The following is a 23,488-nucleotide window of genomic DNA, read 5'->3' as shown; positions in this document are numbered from 1 at the left end:
CGAGAACACATATATAAAAGTTTTACCTACAAATTCATTCTCTAATAAGCCGTTTTGGCTTATTACGAAAAAAGCCAAACGATGAGGCCCACAGACAGTGCCACGGATTATGAAACTTTTTTGGGTGTTGGGGCAAAGAGAAGTTATATTGAGTTGTATGTATCATCCAGTTCGATATAAACTATAAAAACTTAGCTCATAAAAAAGACAAACAATTCACTTATACTTTAATATAAGGGTGCGTTCTTTTTCAACTAGCTAGTGGTAGATTTTCAGCTGCACTTTTTCGCGAACGAAAGATAAATCATTGGCGCATGATTAATAGGTATTAGTTATTACAAACTTGAAAAATTAATTTAGTTACTTCTATATACAATTTTTTTTACAAAACATATCATTTAATCGTTTGAGAAACGTGCTAAAAAAATTACGGTTTGGGGTTGATGAAAAGAACTCAGACTAGGTACATTATCGACTTTGTTGCCCATGTCACTCTTGTTTCCGTGGTCTTGGCTGGTTGCTCCCAAGTCAAAATAATGCAGCTTAAAGAATTTGCAGATATACTTTAATCTGAAGAAAAAAATACTTTAATTTGACAACCGGTTTCAACGCTTCGATGCAAAAACTGCGTCATTTGGCTCGTCATCTTCCAATCTTGGAGATAGTACTGCACATCAGGACATTGATCATAAAGTCAATCACATGACAAGTTGCTCGGTACCGGGTAGTCAATCTTTTTCATGTAGAAGTATATATTACGAGAATAAAAGCTATACACTTCAGGAAATAAACTAAAAATCAGAAATTAAAATCTTCAACCTTTTTAGATTCTCACCAGCTAGCTACTACTCACTTTATACTTTGTATGCTAAGTTTTAGAGAGCAATTTACAATGGCAACTTACTCGTTCTTCTTCGTGAACACACTTCCAGAACTGTTGTGTTTCATGTAAAAGTTTTCTACACAAAAGGCTTTTCTAAAATCAAATAATTCTATTTTTAAGTTTATAGTAACCGATTAATCATGCATTAATAGATTATTTTATTATAAGTGCCTCCAGTTAGCTGAGCCAAAATGCTCGTTCGAACGGGCCCTTGGAATCTACAGCTTTCAAGCAGGTCCATACTCCATAGTACTATGTGGCTAGTGGGCTATAGTGGCCAGTGCCAGGAGCTTAAATCCAAGCGAGAGCAGCCATTGGCAAAGGCTAATCAAAGCTTCTAATAGTCTGCTGAGGGAATCATATGAACCATGTCACTGTCGGATTGTCATCTACAACGTTAAAATAAGTGCAGTCGTGGGTATTCATGTCTAACGTTTGACCGTCTGTCTTATTTAAAAAATTATAAAAAACTAAAAACAAATAGTCATACTTAGAGTATTATTTATGTTTTATCATCTAATAACAATAAAAGTAATAATCATAAAAAAATTTCAAATAAGATAAACGGTTAACAATGCAAAAGTACACTTATTTTCGGATGGAAGGAGTAGCCTACTCTTTTCGTCCTATAAAAACCAATCTAAAATTAGATGTAATGTTTTCTAGTAAAATAAATCTGGTTAAAAGCCTGTTTAAATTTATTATACTAGAAAATATCTCTTTTTATCTTAATTTGATTTTTTATAGTACAAAGGGAGTATGTTGTTGGACCGTGTGAGAGCAATGGGATTCCATTGAAACTTCAGATGATCTCGAGCTGGTCTAGTGATCTTGACCTGGTTAGTCACGAGTGGTCGACTGATAGTTGCTGCCACTGTTCATGGACAGAAGATCTACTGATGAGATTTCTAGTACTATGTTGTTTTTTTTCTCAAATTAATTCAGTGTGCTGCTGCTGCTAAAGTCTGAAATTTATTCAGTTGACCCTCCACACCGATCACTAAACAGCACATTGATGCTGCAGTGCAGGTTGGCAAATCACCACTACAGTTTAGGTCAAAACCACACGCGCACGCACACACAAGTTCTCTGCACTAACACAGCAGTCATGTCAATAATCTCCAAGTGATTACAATTTACAACTCATTCCTGCATTAAATTTGACTACGTCGACTGCCAGATATTTTGTCAATGGAGATATCATCCAAATTAACAAATGTCCAATGCTGTCATCGCAAGCTAGTGCAGTGTGAGTTGGGCGGCACAAGCAAGCAAACAACGAGCAGTTTAGACTTTCTGAAGCGTATGCATAATGACAAGATTTGATTTCGTTGTTTGTTCTCAAGTGATGTAAGAACTAGAAAACTTTTAAGATTCCTCTAAAGAAAAAGAGAACTTTTACGATCCCTGTGATGATTCAACAAGATTTGACATGCGTAAAGTTAGGTATTCCTTCCGTCTTAAAATATAAAAAAATTTAATTGAATAGGATACGTTCTAGTACTACAAATCTAGAGCTATTTATAGGATATATCTCATCAAACCAAAATATCTTACATTTTAGAACAAAGGGAGTAATTAGAGAAACTATAAGAGCATGTATAATAGTAGACTATAAGCCAGCTATAAATATATTTTAAGGAGATAAAAGAGAAGAGATAAGAGCAGCGGGCTACAGATTTATAGCCAGCTGTAGCACGGACTCCAAGATACATGTGTGTATGACAGATGAGATCAGACATTAATTATGTAGTACATGCTTAAAGATAACTATGGTATGAATTGACTATTAAATTAACTATATATGATTTGGATCCCACAGTCGGCTATACTATTAATACTATTAAACTTGCTCTAATATACAGTTTAATCTGGCGGTAATGCATGCATGCAAGAAAAAGTGATGAGCCATATGTGTACAGCTAACTACTGACTCAAAATCATCTGATATAGTCAATTTAATAGCTAATTTATATAATAGTTATCTATAAATATATACTATATTATTAATATTTGGTCTCACCTGTCATACACATATTGCGTTTTGGAGTCCATGCTGCAGTTGATTATAAATTTATAGCTCTATCTCTCTCTTCTTTCATCTTCTTAATATGTGTTTATAGTTAGTTTATAATCTACCTGCTCTAAAAACATGGTTGTGGGGTTCATGTGTAGTATAATAAGCATCTGCGTGTGAAAGTTAAATTAAAAAAGTATGATCAATCTATTGGAAATTGTGTCGATAGCCAACTATTATATGTATGATCTCTTGGTCACCTGTAATATGACGTAACGCTTTTAATTGTTGACAGTTATGTATTTTATACACTGTACCCTTTTGATTTGGAGGAAATACATAGAAATTTTAAGAGAACTTTTATCCTATAGAAAAAAATTTCAAAGAATGCCTTTGAATCAAAGGATTGAATCATATCCAATCCTTTGAAATTCCTATTGAATAGACAATTTTACAGAGATTTTGTAGGAAACTTAGCAAGAGCTCAAAGCTCTTGGAAAATTTCCTTTGAGTTTATCTCTCTCATATGATTTTTTTCCTACGGTACAATCACATGGTATTTCCTGTATTTTAAATTATCTGTTTTACACTTCTATTTCTGTTAGAATAATGGGTTTTTCCTATTAATTCGTTTTCTTGTTCCTACTATTCAAATTGGCCCTAATCTCTTTTTTTAAAAGGAAAATTGACCCTAATCTTTTACTGGCGTACTACTCCGTCCCAAAAAATAAATTATAGCTACGAACCTGGACACATATATATTCAAATTCGTAACTAGGATTGTTTTTTAGACTGAGAGATAGTTGTTCAAGTTCGTAGTTAGGATTGTATTTTTTAGATGGAGGGGTAGTGCTGCTGCTAATAGCATTATTACGTTACCCAGAAAGGTTAATTATTACTACGTGCTTTGATCATGATTGTTTTTTGTGGCAGTAAGAAAATTTCTTGTCTTTGAATTCGAGTTTAGTGGATGCATGTCTGCATATTGCGGCTATTGCCGTACTACTCGGCTACTCCGGCTTTCAGATCGATTTAATCTTTGGCTGGGTTTAGTTTTAAATTTTAGTTGAAATTAGAGATGATGTGACTAAAAAGTTATATGTATATGACAGGTTGATGTGATGGAAAATGATTAAAGTTTAGATCTAAACTTTGAATCTAAACACAGCCTTTGTACACTGGCCGTGGACCAACTGAACGTACGGCGACAAGTGGCATGGCTCACTAGAAAAAGAAAATTCGCTGTCAGCTTCACTCCGGATCGGACGGCCACGCCTCCAGTCCACGACTTTTTTGATCGCACGTGTTAGCTTTTAAAACTACTCTAGCTCGGGTCGCACGTGTGAATGGAAGCTGTTTCGTTCTTTTGACCTCATCGATTTTGTGGAGCAACAGTACACGCACGATGGAAAACGCACGTCGTTTAGCGAGCGTGTCTATTGACAACCCATTTTAAGAGCGAGCCATGGAGCAAAGAGCGTGTTCTTAATACTCTGGTTGAGTTTATTTGTTCACGTTTTTCACTTACTTCTCTCGTTTTTTATGCGTATGTTTTTTAAATTGCTAAATGATACGTATTTAAAAATAATTATATACGAAAGTTGTTTAAAAAATATATTAATTCATTTTCCATAAAAGTTCAGCTAATATTTAATTAGTGATAAGTTAATAAATTACTTCATTTTACGTGCATGAGATGTTAGTTCCTAACCTCGATCAACTAAAGAACTCAACCTAATTAATGTTTTTGATTTCGCCACGTAATATAGCTCTACCTTATTACTTTTAAGGGATTTTCTTATTGTGATTTAAAAGAGTTGTGCACTTCACTGATCGGTCTGAGCTGACTCAATTAATCTATCAATTCTAAGGTTCGGTTTAAGAAATATACTCTATGAATGAACACTACTTCAGATCAAGCGATCGAAATCGATCTTCGCCTACGGTTAAATGGTCCGTGATGCACGCAGGTGTTTGTGAAAATCAGTATTGTCTCGTGCATCTCATCCTTGTTCAAACATCGACATTTAACTCCTAAAACCTTAACATGTGGCTATATATGCCACCTAATAATTAGTGGGTGGATGTAGTGGGAGAAATCACACCTTAATTAGTGGAGTGGATGTAGTGGGAGAAATCGCACTACATGGAGATGTTTGCGTATATATTCTTCCTATTTAAGATAGAGAACGTACGTATAGAAACTCCTCATGTGGCATGGCACGTCCTACCCTGTTCTTAATTGTTCTCTACTGAAGTGTTGCGTGCTCATCGTGAATTTAGCTAGACACTGCACTTACATGATAAAATGAAATGATTTGATCAGTCTCACTCGCATTTCATTCTCATGGAGGCCGGCCATACGTTACGGCGAGTTAGTGGCATTGTCAATTCGTTTGCAAATGCAATGCGTATCCTTGTCAATTAAATTGCCGTCTTGTTGAAAAAACGCTGATAATGTGTGGTGTATGCATGTGCTAGGCTAGTATAACAATACGGCGCTGAAAAACTGAAAGTTGTCCCAGTGAGAGCGAACTGAACATTGACGGTCAAACTATGACCTTTGTCTCGAGGAGATTAAAATTACGAGAGAAACAGTGGGTAAGAATATGGAGAAGCCAACTTTTAGTTTATAGTTTATTTTATAGGTTCTACTAGGATTGGCAACGGGGCGGGGTGGGTGCAGGTTGAATAGGAACGGCCCTGCCCCCACATCCTTGCGGGTTCACCCGGCCCCGGCCCCGGAGTGAGGAACGGGGCGAAATCAATCCCCGCCACCCAGATGCAAGCGGCGACTGCTAGCGGCCGAAGGAAGGAAAGAATGGTCTGGGAAACTTGCAGCAGCCGGGTGGAGAAAGGGAATAATGATGTGGGGAACCTGCAGCAGCAGGAGGGAGAGGAACGGTCGGAGAAGGAGGAGAACAGCACAGGCGCGGGCAGCTGGAGAGGTAGGAGAACAACATGGGGCACCGGCGGATGGCAGGATGGGGAGACGGCGTCCGTGAGAGCAACGACTCGGGCAGCGTGGAAGAGCGCCGACCGCCGCTGCTTGATGGCGCGGGACCAACTCGCGAGGCGTGATTTGTGGAGGTGAGGAAGCGCCGAAGCGGCGTGCGGCGTGTGATGTGTTGCATGATTTGTGGGATAGCGTCAAAAGTCAAAACTACTGGAACGAGAATAGAGATTGGTGGCGGCGGTGACAAACTCACGGGATTGATTTTACAGCCCGTTTGGTTGGAGGGAGTTTTTAAGAGGGATTGGGTGTTTAGAGGGATGAGGCTATTAAGTGTTTTGTTTGGTTGGGAAACATAGGAATTTTGGTGGGATTGGGATGGGGAATTGAGGAAGAAACTCCCTCCTTTTCAATACCTGGGTAGGGGCAAGTAATTGGGAGGGAATTTCTCCTTTACTTTGTTTAAGCAAATCTCAGCCATCCGTTTTTATTAATGAGCTAATCTCCAACTAAACTCCCTATCAGTTTCTATCACATCTACCAAACAAGACATTGGGATTAAAAATCAAATTCCCATCTTAATCTCATCATAAATTCCCTCGTGTAAACTCCCAATCTCCTTCCCTCAAGTTACTCACCTCTATATATATATTGGGCTATATGGGCCTAAATTTGATTATGGGCTGTATGCCATATTTTAGATCTCTATATTCCGGGGCCCCGTGGGTCACCCGTGAGTGAGCCTGTGGCCCCGCCCCCGCCCCCGCATAGTTCCGGTGCCCCGTCCCCGCAGCCCCATGGGTTGAAATTTCGCCCCGTCCCCGTCCCCGTAGAGGCGGGTACCTGGTGGGTCCCCGCCCCCAACGGGAAAATTGCCATTCATAGGTTCTACAGTTACAGCTTTTTAGAATCTGAATGAAAATCTAGATTGTTTGAGGGAGGATTTGATAACTAGAGCTTCTAGAAAAATCTTCAGCTACTAAAAGCTTCCCCAAACAGACTCTATGTCCGTTCTTTCTAGTACTTCATAGAACTAGTAATTTGTCCGTGCTAACGCTACGGTGTAATAATATTTTGATTAATAAATTATATTATTAAATTTTATGTTAGTCAAATTACATTTCTAGAATCAGTCTCAAATGTTAATTTAAGACAAAGGGCAAAAATATCATATTGTCTGAAAAAAATAATTTAAGACCATCAACTATATCTAGGCTAAATTCTTTCCCACGAGTCTTTTAAAAAAGTACGTTTTCATGAAAATACCGTGTTGTACGGCATTGAAAGCTTTTTTTGTTAACTTTAGTTATCAAATATTTAATTTAGTTTTATAACTAAATTTGTAAAAATAATTCAATAAATAATTTGTTTTAGACGTGGGCAAGATTTTTTTTTTACTAGATATGCACCGGCGAAAATCCCGGCATGACGAGTGCGCAGGTGTGGCGGTGGCCGGCCGCCGACCGCGACGCTTCATATTGAAGACTGCTAGCACCGTGGATGCTCGCCGGCCGTTTTGCCCCTCAGCTTGTCTGCTGGCAAAGTCGTAGACTAAACAGATGGAGTAGTAAACTAAATCACGTCTACTATTTATTTTTTTCCTACTTAAATATTAATTAAAATTTTAAGTTTGATCGAATCTATATAAATGAAATGAGTATAACTCAACTAGTTTAGATTACTTGTGATGGAAACAGCTCATCTGAGTTCAAATCATAGAATTGACACATATACTTGTATTTACAGCTAATTATATTTTTAGTGATAGGCGACTTACCCATCGACAGATAGACACTTGTGGTGACTTCGTTAATCTCAGGATATGCCGATCAAGTCTTCTATCGACACCCATATTGACTTCGTCTCATCAACCTCAAAATATAGTGGTCTAGTCTTCTATTGACGCCCGTGGTGACTTCATCGATCTAGAGATATGCTGGTCCAGTCTTCTGGAGGTGCTCATAGGAGTGGGTGTGTGCACGTTTTGAGCGCATGCATTTATTCTGTGTTTCTCAAAAAATATAGTACACGAAACAAATATATTATCAAAATATATTAAATGTTAATGTGTTTCTAGAAAAGTTATAGAAAAATATAAAAAATATTTTTGACACAAAATAAATATATTATCAAAATATACTAAATGTTAGTTTTAATAAAACTAATTTAGCGTTATTGGCCTTGCTAACTTTTTTTTTTAATAAATTTGGTCAAAGTGAAAACAATTTGACTACGAAAAAAAAGTTAGTACCAAATATACGCACTTCAACTCAAATATAAACAGACCCTAGTAGGAAGATGCTCTCTCAGATGATGTAATAAAAACGAAGAGCTATTACAAAATGGGGAAAAAAGATGGTTAAGCATCTCTCAGAAGAAAATGAAAAAAAAAAAAGCCTAAGCAAAGCAGATTAGGATGGGCCACAGGCCCACGGACCATACGCATAGGATTCAACCTGACGGCCCACATGCCGATGGATCGGGCCCATATAGGCCTGTTCCTAACTTCCCCAATCTTAAGCCCGGCCCACTCGTGAGCTCTCCCCCGTCTCATAAGAAACCCTCGCGGAGCACACGCTGCTCCCCCCACTCCCTCCCGCGCCGCCGCCGCCGCCGACACCGCCGCATCGCCGCTGCCGACGGCTGCGCTCCGAAGGTATCGCGTCGAAATGCTCTTCGTCTCGCCTCTACCACCGCCGCAGATAGTTCTTGCAGCGTCTATGCCTCTGCTGCCCTTTACATTTCCCTCGAGCGACTAGAAGAATTAGGGCGGGTTGGTCGTTGCGGCGGTCCTAGGCTAGATTCGAGAAGAAGAAGAAGAAATGCCGGAGATCCTTGAGCTTGTAAATGGGGATGGTTTCTTCTTCTCTCTTATAGTTGATCTTGACACGGTGTAGTGCGGTGTATATACATCTGTTGCTCCTCCTTTGGAGGCAGGATTCCGGTTTTCTTGAGTATGTGACACCGTGGTGATTCCGTTTGATTTGATTTACCATGGCTAGCTGCGCTTCTTTGATAGATTCTGGATTATTTGCCTAGATGCGTGTGAAAGCACCGGTACTGAGGCGCTATGGCCATTGTGATGGCCGTAGCAGCCTATTCTTTTGTGTGCTATATGAACCAGGGAACCCGCTTTGCAGGGGAGATTTGTCCCATGTTTCTTCTGCCAGTAGTCGCCCGACAGTTCACCCCTTTCTGGGGTTCTGGATTACCTGTAGTGTAGTGCGATGTATATACATCGGTTGCTACTCCTTTGGAGGAAGGATTCCAGTTTTGTGGAGTATGTAGTTATTCTGTTTGGTCTGATTTATCATGACTAGCTGCGCTTCTTTGATAGATTCTAGATTTGTTAGATGCGAGGGAAAGCACCGGTACTGAGGCGATATAGCTATTGTGATGGCGTAGTAGCCTATTCTTGTGTGTGCTATATGAACCAGGGAACCCGCTTTGCAGGGGAGGTTTGTCTCATGTTTCTTCTGCCAGTAGTCACCCGACAGTTCACCCCTTTCTGGGTTTCTGGATTCCTAGTCATGGATGGTAATCCGATGCGCGTATGAACTGCAATGTTTCTGGTTCTCTTGAGTGGTTTGAGCATTTGAGGAACCTTGTGTGTGTCGCACAGTCGCACTCAGGTGCTATGGCCTTTGTGATTGCATAGTAGCCTAGTTGATTAATGTGCAAGATGGACCAGGGTAGTATCCTTGCAGCAGGAGCTAAGCTAAGTTGATTATGCTTCTACTGCCTGTAGAATCCCTACATTTTTAATAGTTAAAATTTGAGATGATTACCCTGTCTGTGTATTGTCGATATCTTGATGTAGGTTTTTAATGTTCCATGATTACCTCTGCACAATTTTGTTTTCTGGATTCTAGTCCTGATTCCTTTTTCTTTTGATGTTGGAAATTTGGCAGAATTCTGTGAGGATTTAAGCTGAGAAGATGGTGCTGAAGTAAGTTCCTGTGTATATTTTGTTGTTTCAATATGATTGTAGATTGTTTTAGTGCCCTTTTATCCTGTGCATGCTCTAGGCTATGTAGTTTTTTGGTTAATGGTAGTAAAAGGTTAATAGCAATGATTTACCAATGAGTACTATTTCATATTTGGAAGGTATTTCAACTATTACTTTTATTTTTATCCTACAGGACAGAGCTTTGCCGTTTTAGTGGCCAGAAGATATATCCAGGGAAGGGCATTCGCTTTATTCGTGCTGATTCACAGGTCAGGCTGTTCATCGAATGATTGCTTTAATGTCAGGATATTTCTCTGCTTAGAAGGTTGTTGTAAACGTATTGGTATATTGTACAGGTCTTCCTTTTTGCAAACTCAAAATGCAAGCGCTACTTCCACAACCGCCTGAAGCCTGCAAAGCTTACCTGGACAGCCATGTACAGGAAGCAGCACAAGAAGGTATTGTATCTAGATTTAGGCGGGCGTTTTCTCACCTATATGCACATACTCTAACTGGATGACCTTTAACCCTTTTTTTTTTGTTCACTGACCGTTGCTTTCTTAAATTTGTTGGGTTGAGCCGAATGCTTAAAATTTGTAATGTTGTATTGTGCTTGAAATGCTAAGTTAATTGTTTCTTAAGCTATCAAACCTGGATTCCAGTAAATGTCTGTTTATATGATTAAGTGTGACCGTCTACATTCAAGATTGCGGTTTTTTTTACTGTGCAAACATCATGTTGATTCTTCAAATAAGCGCCTTGCAGTGTTTGCGTGCAGATAAAAATATTGTATGTTTGGGTACTTTGGTTATGTCTGCGCCATGTAGTTCTCTTTGTCAGCTTATGCTCAATTCCTTGTATATATGTGCAGTTAGTCATGCTATGTATTGCTTCCGATCAGATAAATTCTGTTTACACCCTTTCCCAATTTTCTGTTTTTTAGGATATCCATGCTGAAGCTGTCAAGAAGAGGCGCCGCACCACCAAGAAGCCATACTCTAGGTCAATTGTTGGTGCTTCGTTGGAAGTCATCCAAAAGAAGAGAGCTGAAAAGCCTGAAGTTCGTGATGCTGCTAGAGAAGCTGCTCTTCGGTATGCTCTTTCCCTGAATGATTGCCATTTAGACTGGTTACTGGTTCCAACAAAGTATCCACCCATGGAATAGAACATTGCCACTCTATATGGGTTACATTTTGCCTTCATTTTCACTGCATTAGCCCTTACCTCATGCGGTGCCTCTTAACTTCTCAAGCAGTGTTTTCGTTTGCTGCCTTTGTTCTGCACAGCTCACTGTATCATTGCAACATGATGTTTGCTACCCATTCTTATTGGATGTCTGCTCCTAGTGAATTCTCTGTTCATATTCATGCATAATCCCCTATTGCATCTTGTGTATGCATAATCCTTCGATATACATTTCGATGATGCTAAAGGACTAAATTCATCTGGGCTTATGCATTGTGCAGTGAGATCAAGGAACGCATCAAGAAGACCAAGGATGAAAAGAAGGCGAAGAAGGCTGAGGTAACCAAGTCCCAGAAGTCGCAGTCTAAGGGCGCCGCCCCGAGGGGTTCCAAGGGCCCGAAGATTGGTGGTGGTGGTGGAAAGCGCTGAAGATTTCTTGATCCCCAGGAAAGGGTCGCCTGGTTCGCGCCGGCTGTCTAAATCGTATCTCATCAAAAGCTACCCTGTAGAACCTCTGTTAAATTAGCACTACTGCCAAAATGTTTTAACATCGCCACTGGAGATAATGTCATGAAGTTTGAAATGCTATGTGGGAAAAATGTTTTTTTTTGGTTGTGTTACTATTACGAGATTTGACTTGGCTTAATGTTTCTGAGCAAAGTTTGATGCTGCTTGGCATTTTAATCCTCTTGTGTTTTGTTCGGTAAAGAGCATTGGTGTTCATGTATCATGATCTGAATGCTCGTTCTGAATTGACGGCCCTAGAAATCCCATCGTATTATATTCTCTACAGAAATATAGGCTTTTGAAATCCTGTTAGTAGCGTTAAAAGCGAATTTGACTTTTAAAGTTTCACCATTTTTTGCGAACGGGTAGCAGGAAAGCTAAAGTACGTTCCCTTCAAACAGGCTAGACTTTTGTAGTGTCCAAGTGGTATTTATTTCTCTTTCCTTATTTACTTAAAAAAATATTCAGGTGTTGCAACGGGTAAATGCTATTTTAATTTTATTATTGTTTACGGTTTAGTTAGATAAAATTCACTGTGGGAAGTCGCTTGATATTTTTTTTCAGGAAATCATGAGCTATAATTAGGTTCGTATTTCATCTCATGCTAGCATGCGAGTTTTTTTAAAGATTTCTTATACGACTCCTATTATACTTCCAAAAGGAAAATAACCTTAAAATCGAACTCAAACACGCATCTGTATTTTAAAAAACGAACGAACTTAAAACCTGACTTAGATACGGATGACGTACCAAAATACCAATAAAAACATCTTTAAGTTTTAATTTTTATAATAGTAGAGATTTCTCTTTCTTTATCCGGGATTTTTGCTATATGTATGAGACTTGATTTCGTATTTGGTGTATTAAGTATTGGGTATCCCATATTTAGGGCATTAACAGCATGCATCGTATAAGTTAATTTTAGGGCATTAACAGTATGCATCTTAGTATAAGTTAATTTTTTTTTCTTTGGTCTTGCTTAAAAAAAAGTAAATACTCTCTTCATCTCATAAAATCAACTTCTGACTATGTATTTGGGTCAAGATACACAATCAAAAATTGGTTTTTGTGGGATGGAAAAAGCATGTTTTAGACTTCAGATAGAGGAAGTACTCCCTCCATTCCAAAATATGCAGGTTCTTGAATGGATGTAACACATCACAATAGTATAAATCTGGATGTCTTAAGAATTTAAATGTCTATTCAAATTTACAGTAGTAAGATATGTCACATCTATTCTAAAACCCTTTATTTTAGGACGAAGGAAGTATTACTTAACATAGTACTAACTGTATTACGATGGACCATGCTACTCTGCATTAGAGACGTTGTAAGGCAGAGGATCAACATGATTACTATAAATTATGGGAGTTGGCAGCCATCCGATCAAGGGCATAAGGCCTATATATATCTCAGGCCGAGTTTACCTCTAAATTTTTTCTTCAAACTTTTAACTTTTCTATACATCAAAACTTTCCTGCACATATAAACTTCTAACTTTTCTATCACATCATTCCAATTTCAACCAAACTTTCAATTTTGACGTGAACTAAACACACCATTACTACACTAAATAAAAGTGTGCTACAATTTTCATGTTATTGTAGATACCGTAAATCGACGCTATTCATTACATTGATCCACTGTTATACTCACATACTTCCTCTATCCCATAGAAAACTAATCTAGTAATGGATGTCCAGATTTGTAGATAGGATGTGTCACATCCAGTATGTTAGTTTTTTATGGACGGAGGGAGTACTCCCTCCATTAAAAAAAATCAATCTTAACTATAAATATAGACACACGTGTTCAAATTCATAGTTGGACCATAATTTTCATGGAGAAAATGAACATTTGGCCACGTTCAAAACACGGTTTCGCTAGAATGCCACCCAAAAACACGATTCGATAAAATGCTAATACGAAGCGTGCATCTGCTGTCACTTTGCCATTTTCACCATTTTATTCATTTCCAAAAAGATTTTGGCTCCTCCGCTGGGTAATAAGACAGAACTGCCCCTTATCACCCTACGGCGTTGATATTCTTCCCCATCCCCTTTCTTCCCCCACTCTCTCTCTCCCCTTCGGCATGGCGGTGGTGGCAGTGCGAGCGGTGTGTTTCGACAAAGGGAGTGGCGCAAGGACGAAGCAGCTTCGAGCAGAGACGCGGAGCTCACTGAAGATACATGCGCGGGGATGAGCTAGAGCGCCATGACCACTGCGAGCTTGGCGTACCCTTTAGCGAGCTCGAGCTCGAGCTCTACTCGTGTGGAGCTGGAGGTCATGGGCGATGTTTTTGTCAGCAGCAACGACATCGCGCGGAACCTCATCATTGACTATGGCTCCGGCAAGATCGCGCTCACCGCCGCCAGCATCCACTTCCGTATCCCTAGCGCTGCCCTCAACTCCCCCTTCCACCACTGCGTCGCTTCGGTCCTCCCAACAATTGTTTTGCTGTCACTATCACCGAAGAAGAAGCCACTTCCGCCGCTGTCACCGACGGTGGTTGCTAAGAGGAGCCCACAACCCCCTTAGCCTTTCGTGCTTCGGCCAGTGTGGCGGTGTGGCCCCTCCTAGCCAACGGAGGGAGGCGCAAGAAGCAGCCGGCGGCGGTGAGGGCGTGAGGCCTTTTTTTTTTTTTTGAGAAATGCTCGATCCCCTTTCACTTGCGAGATGAAGAAAAGGCAAGCTGGAGGGGTATTTTCGTCTGATCACCACGTGAACAGCAAAAAAAAACATTTCGGAAATCATGAAAAGGCGAAAATGGCAATGCGACGAGTAGCGCGCGCTCAAGATTAGTATTATATCGAATTACGTTTTGAGGATGACATAATAGCAAAATCCAGTTTTGGAGATAGCTAAACGTTTATTTTCTCATTTTTCATGGGACAGAAGACGTAAACAATAAACCTCTACAATAATGCCCAGGATTCGGATCTCATTGGATGTGAGAAGAGAGAGACAGCGAGCAAAGCGAAGTGAACTGACTGTGAAGTGACCGCACTCCGGCTGCATTAACTGCATCGTCTCGGCTAGGCTAGGGCTAAACACGTCCAGAGACCAAAACGAGTCGACTCGTCGTCGTCGTCGACACTCGAGAGGCACCTGCACTACTCCACTCAGCTCACACGCAAAACGTCCGCTTCGTCTCGTCTCCCTCCTCTCAAACCGCCTCGTCTCTCGCGCCCTCCTCTCCTCTCCTCGTCTCGTCTCGCACGCGGGTGGTGCGCGCCACCGCCTCACTCGCTCACTCGCTCGCCGACGCTGCCCGAGGCGGAGGCGGCGGCGGCGGCGGCGAAGAGGCCGTAGCCCGCTTCGCTCGGCGGATCGCGCGCGCGAACCGGGCGGTGGAGGAAGGGGGAGGGGGAGGGAGAGGGGCGGAGAGCGCCATCGCCGACCAGGTGAGCGCTTTGATTCCCCTCCTTTTCCCCCTCTATTTCTGACCCTCCGGCTCGCACGTGTCTCCCCCTCCCACCCACCATCTCCGGTGTGGCCGGCCGGCAGATGGTCGGCGGCGACGACGACGGTAGTGTAGTGCTGCGGGTACCTACGCTTCCCCGAATTTAAATTTTGTAACCTAATTTTGGTGTTGATTTTAGGGTTCTCACCATAGTTTATTTCCAACGGTTTTCCCTGAGGAGAAAGGAGAAGACTTGGAATATACAGTACGTAAAACAAGCTGAACGCCTGAACTAGTACATGATTAATTAGATATTAACTATTTTAAATTTGAAAAATATATTAATATAATTTCTTAAAGCAACTTTTCTATAGTAAATATTTTTCAAACACGCACAGTTTAGCAGCTCGGGAAATGCGCGCGCGAAAAACGAAGGAACCCTTCTCCCTATCTGCCACTCTTACAAAAGAACACAGCAAAACATTTCATTGCTAAGAACAGATATAAAAGTTTTACCCACAAATTATTTTGAGTCTATTCAACACGCTGCATTCATTTCATTAGCTGCATATATATTTGTGTACTATTGCTACAATGATCAACAGAATTAGCAGTGCTATACGTTTTGCCCCCTTTCGAAGTCCAAAATTTGGCGCTCTTCTGCCTCCCAGGAACCCCTCCTCGCTTGATTGCTTCGACAACTTTAAGCAGTGATCATTGGAATATAACTCCACTGTGAATGGTGCGAGATGGTTACTAGTTTTTTGTCAGTAAGAGATGCATGATTACTCCTGTCCTGCCCCTGAATCAGGGTTGCATTGTAACAACGGACATATAAACACAAATTGAATTTCCTAGTAAAGTGCTAAAGGCAGGGATGTGTTTGCCAATGAATTTTCTTTGCAAATGGTCTAGAGTTTGGATTTTAATAATGCGACGAGTTTTGTAATTCCAACTTGAATTGATCTCGTTTTTACAAACAAGACTATTGAAAAAGTTAGGGATATGCTACTTATGATTTGATTAATCAATTAATCTGGGGGAGCTATTTAAATAATGATGGGACTAATATTGTCCAGCTGCTGCTCTCAGCTTCACCCTACTCTCATGCTGCCTTGTAGATCATGAGCACAATGGCTGACAGCGTATTTGGAGAAAGGGACAGCAGTAATCTCGAGATTCTTCAACGAAGTCATATGAACAGCAATTAGTTGACTAGGCAAAGCATCTTTCTGAGTAAATCACGTCTTGTTAGGGTACTTCAGTTGTCTTTCCCAGATCTCTTGTAAAATTCTTTCCCTCAGTCCTGCAGATTTGCATGCTCAAGGACAAGGACCTACACATTATGTGGTGGTTCATGCAAAAAAGAAAAATCAAGTTTTTTTATAATATCTACACATATACTCAACAGTTTGACTGTATACATTTTTTCTATTATAGAATAAGACAGCATTGGCTGCAGAGGGTTCAAATGAGAAAGCTGCGGTAGATGCAAATGAAGTTTCATTGCCTCTTTCTAATCTAAGCAACACTCGACAACATTCTGATAGAGAAAACAACATGCCTGGAAAACATGGCAACGATGGCATGTCAAAAGACATGGGACGTGCTACTAGATTGAAGAGACTGCAAACGCCAATCAACTTATTTGAAGATGAATGCGTTTTCTGCCATTCATTTAGAACACCTCCTCAGGTGAACTATGATCTATTAACCAGAGGTTATGTTTTGAGGTCTTCTTAACCATTTCTGACACTAAAGGTCCTCACTTTTCCTATTTCAGTTTCATGGTCCAATGGCGCATTATCAAAAGGGAAAGCTTGTGTCCAGTGACAATGGCAGTCCATGCCCAACAGATATCATTTATGTTCATAAGAAATGCCTGGAGTGGTAAGTTCCTAAATATATTTCAACTCTTGATGCTTATTCACCATAATTTAGATTTATCATCATGCGCTTCCAATGCAGGTTTAAGATACAAGGATGCTGGACAATTTTTATTTTTATTTGTTGAGATCTGGACCCTTGTATAATTTTTTAGTTTAATACCTTATTGGTTTGCTTTATAAGACAACCATTCCATTTGTTTAATTATGTCCAAATATTAGTCAGTATGATATATAGTTTTAGTGGCATGCAAGAATTACCATTTTGATTCCTATTTCAAAGTAAATTCACATGATATTTTTTTTTAGCCATTAAACAGCCTATTCAATGTTTGAGACGTGCTAAGTCTAACCATACCTAATAAAAATAAACAGTGGCTGGAGTGGTATTAAAGTGGGTAGTTGAGGGGTGATGGTGCGTTCTACATCCCCCTCCCTCCGTCCCCCATCATAATTTTGTTGTTTGCATGATATATTCTTCTGCAAAAAGTTGATTTGTTTGCACATGTGTATTTGTAGATGGTTGATTGATCTCATGTAGTAATTTTTCAATTTTCTAGATTTGGAGACAATTCTTATTTTTAGTATATTTAGCTTTACATTATAAACTATATTTACTTCATCCAGTGCAACAGTTGGCACTAGCTAGTTACTCTCAAAGGACTATTTCTTGGGTAAATTGTTTGTCTTTCCCTACTTTTTTCTTTTGCGAAGGGCCCCGCAAGTATTTTACGAAGGTGATACCATTGTGAACTTGGAGTTGGAAATAAAACGTGCCGCGAAATTGAAGTGCAAAAGATGCAAGCTTCCTGGAGCAGCTCTTGGGTGTTATTATACAAAGTGCAATAGGAGCTATCATGTTCCATGTGCAATGATGACTTTGAATTGCCGCTGGGATGTTGTAAGCTCTTGAGAATATTGTGTAATCGATCCTTTTGTTTGTGATACTCGTCACCACTCTAATAGTCTAATGTTCTAAGCTCCGAGATGCTAATTTTCATTTTGCAGGATAACGGTTGTGTTATGTGCCCTGAACATGCAACGATGCCACTACCATGTGATAAGATAAGCTCGCCAAGAAATGAGAGTGGCAATTCTTCTTCCTTCCCTCAGAGGTTTTTCCATGAATAAGAAATTGTTATTCAAGCTTATTGCTTTCTTGGAAGGTTAAACAAAGGCTCTGGTATTTGATTAATCATTGATCCTTCATTTGTATTTTTCTCCTTGATTCTGTGTTCCAGCCAATCGTCAATTGAACAAAGCGATTCCGCTGATTGCGAATGGGAATATCCTATAATAGATCAATGGAACACATCAAGTTCTTTGTCTCAAGGGTATATGACCTTTATTCACCTGCCTTTTGAGTTACTTTGTAATCATTTTATGAATTAGCTAATACGGAGTAAATACCTACAACATTCTCTTTTGCCTTTTGTTGTTCCAGACAAAGTTCAGCCAAAGAAGGAATTTCTGCTGTTCCTAAAAGGGAAATAGATCAACTTAACACTTCATGTTCTTCCTTTCCTGAGGGGTACACAATCTTTCCTAACCTTTCTTGTTAGATGTCTTTAAGGTTCCTGATTCTTTGATCAATTGTAGTCTTGCATTCCATAAATTTGTGTTGTATTTAATCATTGCAGCCAATACTTGGACAAAGAAGGAATTTCCACTGACGAATACAGGAAAGAAAAGCAAACAGATCACCTTTACACAGAAAGAGATTGCCCCTCGGATCTGTGGGTTTTGCTTGGTTCAGCTTTAAGTGAATCCGAGAAGGTAGGATAAGTGAGAAGTAGCAAACATTACTCTTTTTTTGTGGTGAACAAGTATACGGACAAACAATGCTGAATCCTACTTCATGGATAATTCAACATAGTGGATGATTTGCTACATTTATGAAGTTAACTCTTCCATTCCAGCTTTTGTGGTAAACATGATTTATGTTTTTCAAGCAGGATTCCTTGCAAGAGTTTGCGTCTTGGACAGATGCAACTGTGGTCAACGAGTGGACTGAAAATGTGACCCATGTTATCGTTGGAAAAAGTGCTGGTAGTGCATGGAGCCGATCTTATGAGGTCCTGATGGCTCTACTGTTTGGGAAATGGGTTGTCACGGTTGGATGTCAGTATTGAGTTATCTTCTCTACAGTTCTCTATTTCTTTTAGGACCCCAATTTGAGTATTCTTTCCTTTACGTTTATATTGTTTGATATACCCAAGTATCCCTAAGGCCATTCAAGGTTTATCATAAATCTGCAGAGTATTATCTATTCCTAAGCTGAAGTGCTTCGCCTTGCTCTTTTAGGGATTATGGATTGCTTGGTAAAGTTTATTCCAAGTCCAGAAGCTTCCTTTGAGTTAAGATTTAGCCATGACTCACGTGCATCAATTGGTGGAAACAAGAAAAGAAGAAATCAAGCTTCTCAAGGGGTACATATACATCGCTGGCTATAAGATTAGACTTATTTTATGTAGTGAAAACTATCGTAGGCTGTCACTTGTATAAGCTTAGGAATTTGATTTGCAAATCTTTCCCAGTAATATTTTCTTACAGGCCTAGCTACAACTGGGTACAACAATGCATAAAAATACTTTTTACATATCGCTGTTCAAAGTCAAGGTGTATATATCTAGTGCATAACTCCATATATTCCACCTGCTTTGTGTTGCAACTTACGACATTTCATTCTTTAGAGCAAATTTTCTGCCGCAACAATCTCCATGATGATAATGCGATGCTTGCAGGCACAGAAGTTGTTCTCGGGACTGAACTTTTGCCTCAGTGTCTACATAAACCCTGACGACAGACAACACATACAGAGCCTGATTGCAGCTGCTGGAGGGCAGATACTGGAGACAAACGGCGGCTCGCATTCGCTGCGCGAAAACCTGGAGAAAGTTGCTGTGAAGCCATGCTACTTCGTCTACGACGGGGGCGCTCCAAGGGATTTCACCCAAGGATTGCTTGATGATCTCCCTAAGGAGATGGAAGAGGGCAGAGAGTATGCTGCCTGTGGAGCTCAGGTGATCAGCCATTTGAGGGTGTTTGATGCCGTTGCGGCTTATGATGCACAGATTCTCAGCCACAAGGATCACTTCACCCTGGATGTGTAATGGCGCAAGCTGTGACTATACATGGTAAAGCATATATCCATGGCTAGTTGTTGGCAATTTGTAGGTGCTTTTGGAGCAGTGCCCTTCAGATCAAATCTTTGGCACTGTAGGACAGTAATGCTGTTGTATATATATAAACCATTCGATGTTTACTGACACATCTGGTTAGCCTGATATTCACCTACTAAGAGCAGGTACAATAGTGGATTATTAGCTGGTTGTAAACATATTTTAATAAGATAAAAGATGAGAGAGAAGAGCAGCGGGCTACAGATCTGTAGCCAGCTGTAGCGCGAACTCTAAGACGCAATGTGTGTAGCAAGCAACTATTGTATAAATTGGCTATTAGATTGGCTATAGATGAATTGGAGTTAGTAGTGGGCTGTACTATTGTAACACCTTGAAAATTCGACCAATAAAATCAAAACTCTAAAAATACGGATTTTCAAAAACTTTTTAAACAAATTGCATCATGCCGATTTTATTCGCCAATTTCATTGGATTTTGATTTCGGAGTTCGTTGATTGTGAATAAAGAATAATTAATTAGGAATAAACCCTAAAATTAAACTGGCAAAATAAATAATTAAAATATAATTTAAAATAAAGATTAGGTGAGGTTGGTAATAAATAAAAATATTATCGCGACCATATTAGTATCAATTAAATTTAAGTGCGATGGAATAAGAATTAACTTTCATTAAATTCAAGTAATTTATATAAAAATAAAATATGGGTAATGTTAATCTAGGGCGAATCTTTTGGTTAGAGCAACACAAATATTGAGTAAACTTGATTTGTGCAAAAGTTAGAATTTATAGGGCGAGATTTAAATAGAAAATAGACTAAATTAGGGTTAATAAGGATCTAGCACTATTCATTGCCTACAAGGTGCTTGATGTGGTCCTAGCCTAGCCGGCCCCGAGCCCCGTGCCGCCGACGCTGTCGCGTCGCCATCGCCGCGCGCTGTCCCATCGCCGCCTGCCGCCGCGCGCCGTCGCCATCGCCGCTGCCACGCCGCGCGCTGTCCCGTCGTGCCGTCGCGTCGTGTAACATACTGAAAATTTGCTATTTTCTAAATATGCATCATGCCGATTCTTATGTTCTTAATAACTTCCTAAACCTAAGAAATTATAATTAGAGGGACCTCCTAAAACTAACCTGCATAAAATCCATCTTTGGTATTTAAAATCTTTCGTGGTTTTATTCTAAAAATTGATCTTGTTAAATCGAGGTATTCTCTTTGATTTGATTTTGTATCTTAAACCTTCTTTCGACCAAAATTTCCTTTCTTTAAATTTAGTTTAAAAATCCTTTTTACTTTTATGAATCATGGTCCAAGAAATCCTCCAACTATACCTTTGAACCTAAACCCAAGCAATTCCAATTTCATTGGAATTAATTGTCGACCCATCCTTTAAAATTCTCGATCCAAATTATTTCTTTAAATCTAGCCGCCGATTTAATTTCCGTGGCTTGATTTCCTTCTCGGCACGAGAATAATATTATTATGAACAATTGCTCCTGTGCTAAGAGAATAGACTTTATCCCTCCACCCGAAATCCAAAACCTCATTTAGCCCATATCTAATTCTTTAAATTCCATGCCATATATTTTGGGCTAAAATTCTATTTACTCTACTCCCTCCATATTCCCTCCACATACTCAAAAATATTCAAATCTAGAGCCATATTATTTATGGTGTTGAATATTTTGAATTTCCTATTTGAGTGCTCCCAAATAAATTCCCTCAAACTTCACCTCTAAAAGATATTGCACTCAAATAAACCAGAAAATATCTCTTCTGGAAATTATATTTGGATATAATTTCCTTTCAAACCTTCCTATTCAAATATTTTCCGAATTCGAATCCGTTGTAAAACTTAGCCATTCAAATTTCCTTTGAATCAATTATTCAAACCTATATGAAAATTAGACTTTCTTTCTTTTTAGATTGGGCCGAATTCTCCTTTTTCTCCCCTATTTCACTCGGCCCCACCACCCAGCCGAACCGCCCCTTCCTCCTCCTTGCGGGCGCACATGGCGCCCAGGCCGTCGCCGCGGCTTTGCCGCCGCCGCCCTCAACTTCTTGCTGCCGCTATCGCTTTGCCGCCGTCTTTCCTTCGCCGCCAAGCAACCGCCGCTCGACGTCAGCGCCACCTCACGCCGCCCGACGTCAGCAACCGTATACGCCCAAATCAAACCGAACGCGGTCAGCCAATCAGAGATGGAGCCGGCGCCGAGTTCGTCTTCTCCACGTTACTGCAGCCGTGTTCTCGTCGCCCTTCTCCTCCGAGCCGCCTCCAGCAACCGACCATCGCCCTCTATAAATTGCGGCGAGCCCGCCCCTTTCGCTCCACATAAGCCGAGCTCCTCGAGCTCTCTTCTCTCTCTCCTGTCAAGTCCGGCCGACGCCGCCATCGGTCGATCTCCTCCCCTATAGCTTCCCTCCTAGTTTCCTTGCACCATCGGCTTTGCCTCCCTCCGGCGAACCCATTTTTCCCCTTTTCCCCTTCTCCCCCACCCCATAGCAACCACCACAACCACCTCCCTTGCAGCCGAAGAGAAGCTCTTCTACTTGCCGTTCCGGCCAACTCCTCCTCTCTCTCGGCCAACCACCGACTTCCCCGGGTGCGCGTCGCTCGGGAACACGCTTGGCCACCGCCGTCAAGGACGTTCCATCACTGGAGCACCGGCGCCCCTTCTCTCTCTCTCTCTGCTGTTCACGGGAAGAAGAGAAGGAAGAAGAAGACGAGAGGAAGAAGAAGGAGAAAAGAAAAAGAAAAAGATAAAGAGGTATTGACAGGTGGGCCCCTACAGTACTATTTCGTCTTTTCTAGATTTAATTCAAATTCCAATCTTTAGAAGCTCATATCTCCTAAACCGTAGATCCGATTCTAGTGAAACTTGGACCTAAATTCATTTAAATTCAAACCCTACCTTTTAACACCAAATTTGCTATTTTAATATTTTATTTGAATTTCCTTAATTTATTCAAATACCATTTGAATAAATATTTGATTTAATCTTATAATTGAATTTACAATTTAAACTTATATTTTCTTTTCGATTATTTTCGTTTATTTCCAAAATACCTTTTAGCCACTAAAAAGCCGCCGGTTGGAACTTTACGCCTTCCATGGGGACATTCATACGGTCTATCGACCCCGACGTCGGACCGTTGGTTGTAAAGCCCGGCAAAACCAAACCTAAGGTCGAAGTGCTGCTCCTGGCACCCCACACCTCGATGCGTATAGTGGTCGGAGCTTCACTATTTCCTCGACCTCCACAGCATGCCGCACAGTTAGCTCTTGGGCTCTGTGTGATCCTAGCCGCTCCGCCGCCACTCACGGTTGTCGGAGTAACACTTCCGCCCCACTAAACCCACACAAACCTCCTATCCCTCTAGCCGTTATGCTATCTGTTGACACCGGCTAGAGAAGATACCAATTCTAGTCGTTATACTGCCCAACTCTAGCAGCGACTAGCAAACACCTAAACCCTAGCTCTCTTAGCCGCCTATCGATCTTTTGTTATTTTATGGATTGTATTGAAATTGGCTCTTCCTCTTCTTCAATAGAGTTTATTATATT

At 40.4% G+C, this 23,488-nt stretch overlaps 2 protein-coding genes across 3 annotated transcripts; both read left to right on the top strand.

Annotated features, from left to right (window-relative positions):
* Nucleotides 1-8,389: 8,389 nt before the first annotated feature.
* Nucleotides 8,390-11,575, top strand: LOC127775063 (60S ribosomal protein L24). Its single transcript, XM_052301377.1, has 6 exons — nucleotides 8,390-8,509; nucleotides 9,765-9,802; nucleotides 9,996-10,071; nucleotides 10,159-10,260; nucleotides 10,746-10,894; nucleotides 11,269-11,575. Exons 2-6 carry the CDS (start codon nucleotides 9,792-9,794, stop codon nucleotides 11,414-11,416), a joined length of 486 nt encoding a protein of 161 aa, XP_052157337.1. The 5' UTR covers nucleotides 8,390-8,509; nucleotides 9,765-9,791; the 3' UTR covers nucleotides 11,417-11,575.
* Nucleotides 11,576-14,882: 3,307 nt separating this feature from the next.
* LOC127774672 (BRCA1-associated RING domain protein 1-like) lies at nucleotides 14,883-20,203 on the top strand. 2 transcript variants are annotated; one of them, XM_052300954.1, is made up of 11 exons: nucleotides 14,883-14,898; nucleotides 16,338-16,592; nucleotides 16,681-16,787; nucleotides 17,498-17,684; nucleotides 17,792-17,898; nucleotides 18,025-18,117; nucleotides 18,228-18,314; nucleotides 18,424-18,559; nucleotides 18,739-18,904; nucleotides 19,088-19,212; nucleotides 19,528-20,203. In XM_052300954.1, the coding sequence occupies exons 2-11, from the start codon at nucleotides 16,458-16,460 to the stop codon at nucleotides 19,894-19,896; spliced, it is 1,512 nt and encodes a 503-aa protein (XP_052156914.1). In that variant the 5' UTR covers nucleotides 14,883-14,898; nucleotides 16,338-16,457; the 3' UTR covers nucleotides 19,897-20,203. The 2 variants fall into 2 exon arrangements, with proteins under 2 accessions (XP_052156914.1, XP_052156913.1); XM_052300953.1 differs by lacking the exon at nucleotides 14,883-14,898 and adding an exon at nucleotides 16,027-16,153.
* Nucleotides 20,204-23,488: the final 3,285 nt, after the last annotated feature.

This window comes from Oryza glaberrima, chromosome 5 (genome assembly GCF_000147395.1).
Source record: "Oryza glaberrima chromosome 5, OglaRS2, whole genome shotgun sequence".
Taxonomy (NCBI): domain Eukaryota; kingdom Viridiplantae; phylum Streptophyta; class Magnoliopsida; order Poales; family Poaceae; genus Oryza; species Oryza glaberrima.
The sequence above is the reverse complement of the archived record's forward strand: the minus strand, read 5'-3'. Positions and strand labels throughout refer to the sequence as shown.

Excerpts from the sequence above, each read along its gene's own strand:
- LOC127775063 (XM_052301377.1), top strand. Across the intron at positions 10,072-10,158 it reads TTATTCGTGCTGATTCACAG|GTCTTCCTTTTTGCAAACTC; the intron begins GTCAGGCTGTTC and ends TATATTGTACAG. Across the intron at positions 10,895-11,268 it reads GCTAGAGAAGCTGCTCTTCG|TGAGATCAAGGAACGCATCA; the intron begins GTATGCTCTTTC and ends TGCATTGTGCAG.
- LOC127774672 (XM_052300954.1), top strand. The coding sequence starts at position 16,458 with ATGCCTGGAAAACATGGCAACGATGGCATGTCAAAAGACATGGGACGT. Across the intron at positions 17,685-17,791 it reads TGAATTGCCGCTGGGATGTT|GATAACGGTTGTGTTATGTG; the intron begins GTAAGCTCTTGA and ends TTCATTTTGCAG. Across the intron at positions 18,905-19,087 it reads ATGGGTTGTCACGGTTGGAT|GGATTATGGATTGCTTGGTA; the intron begins GTCAGTATTGAG and ends TTGCTCTTTTAG.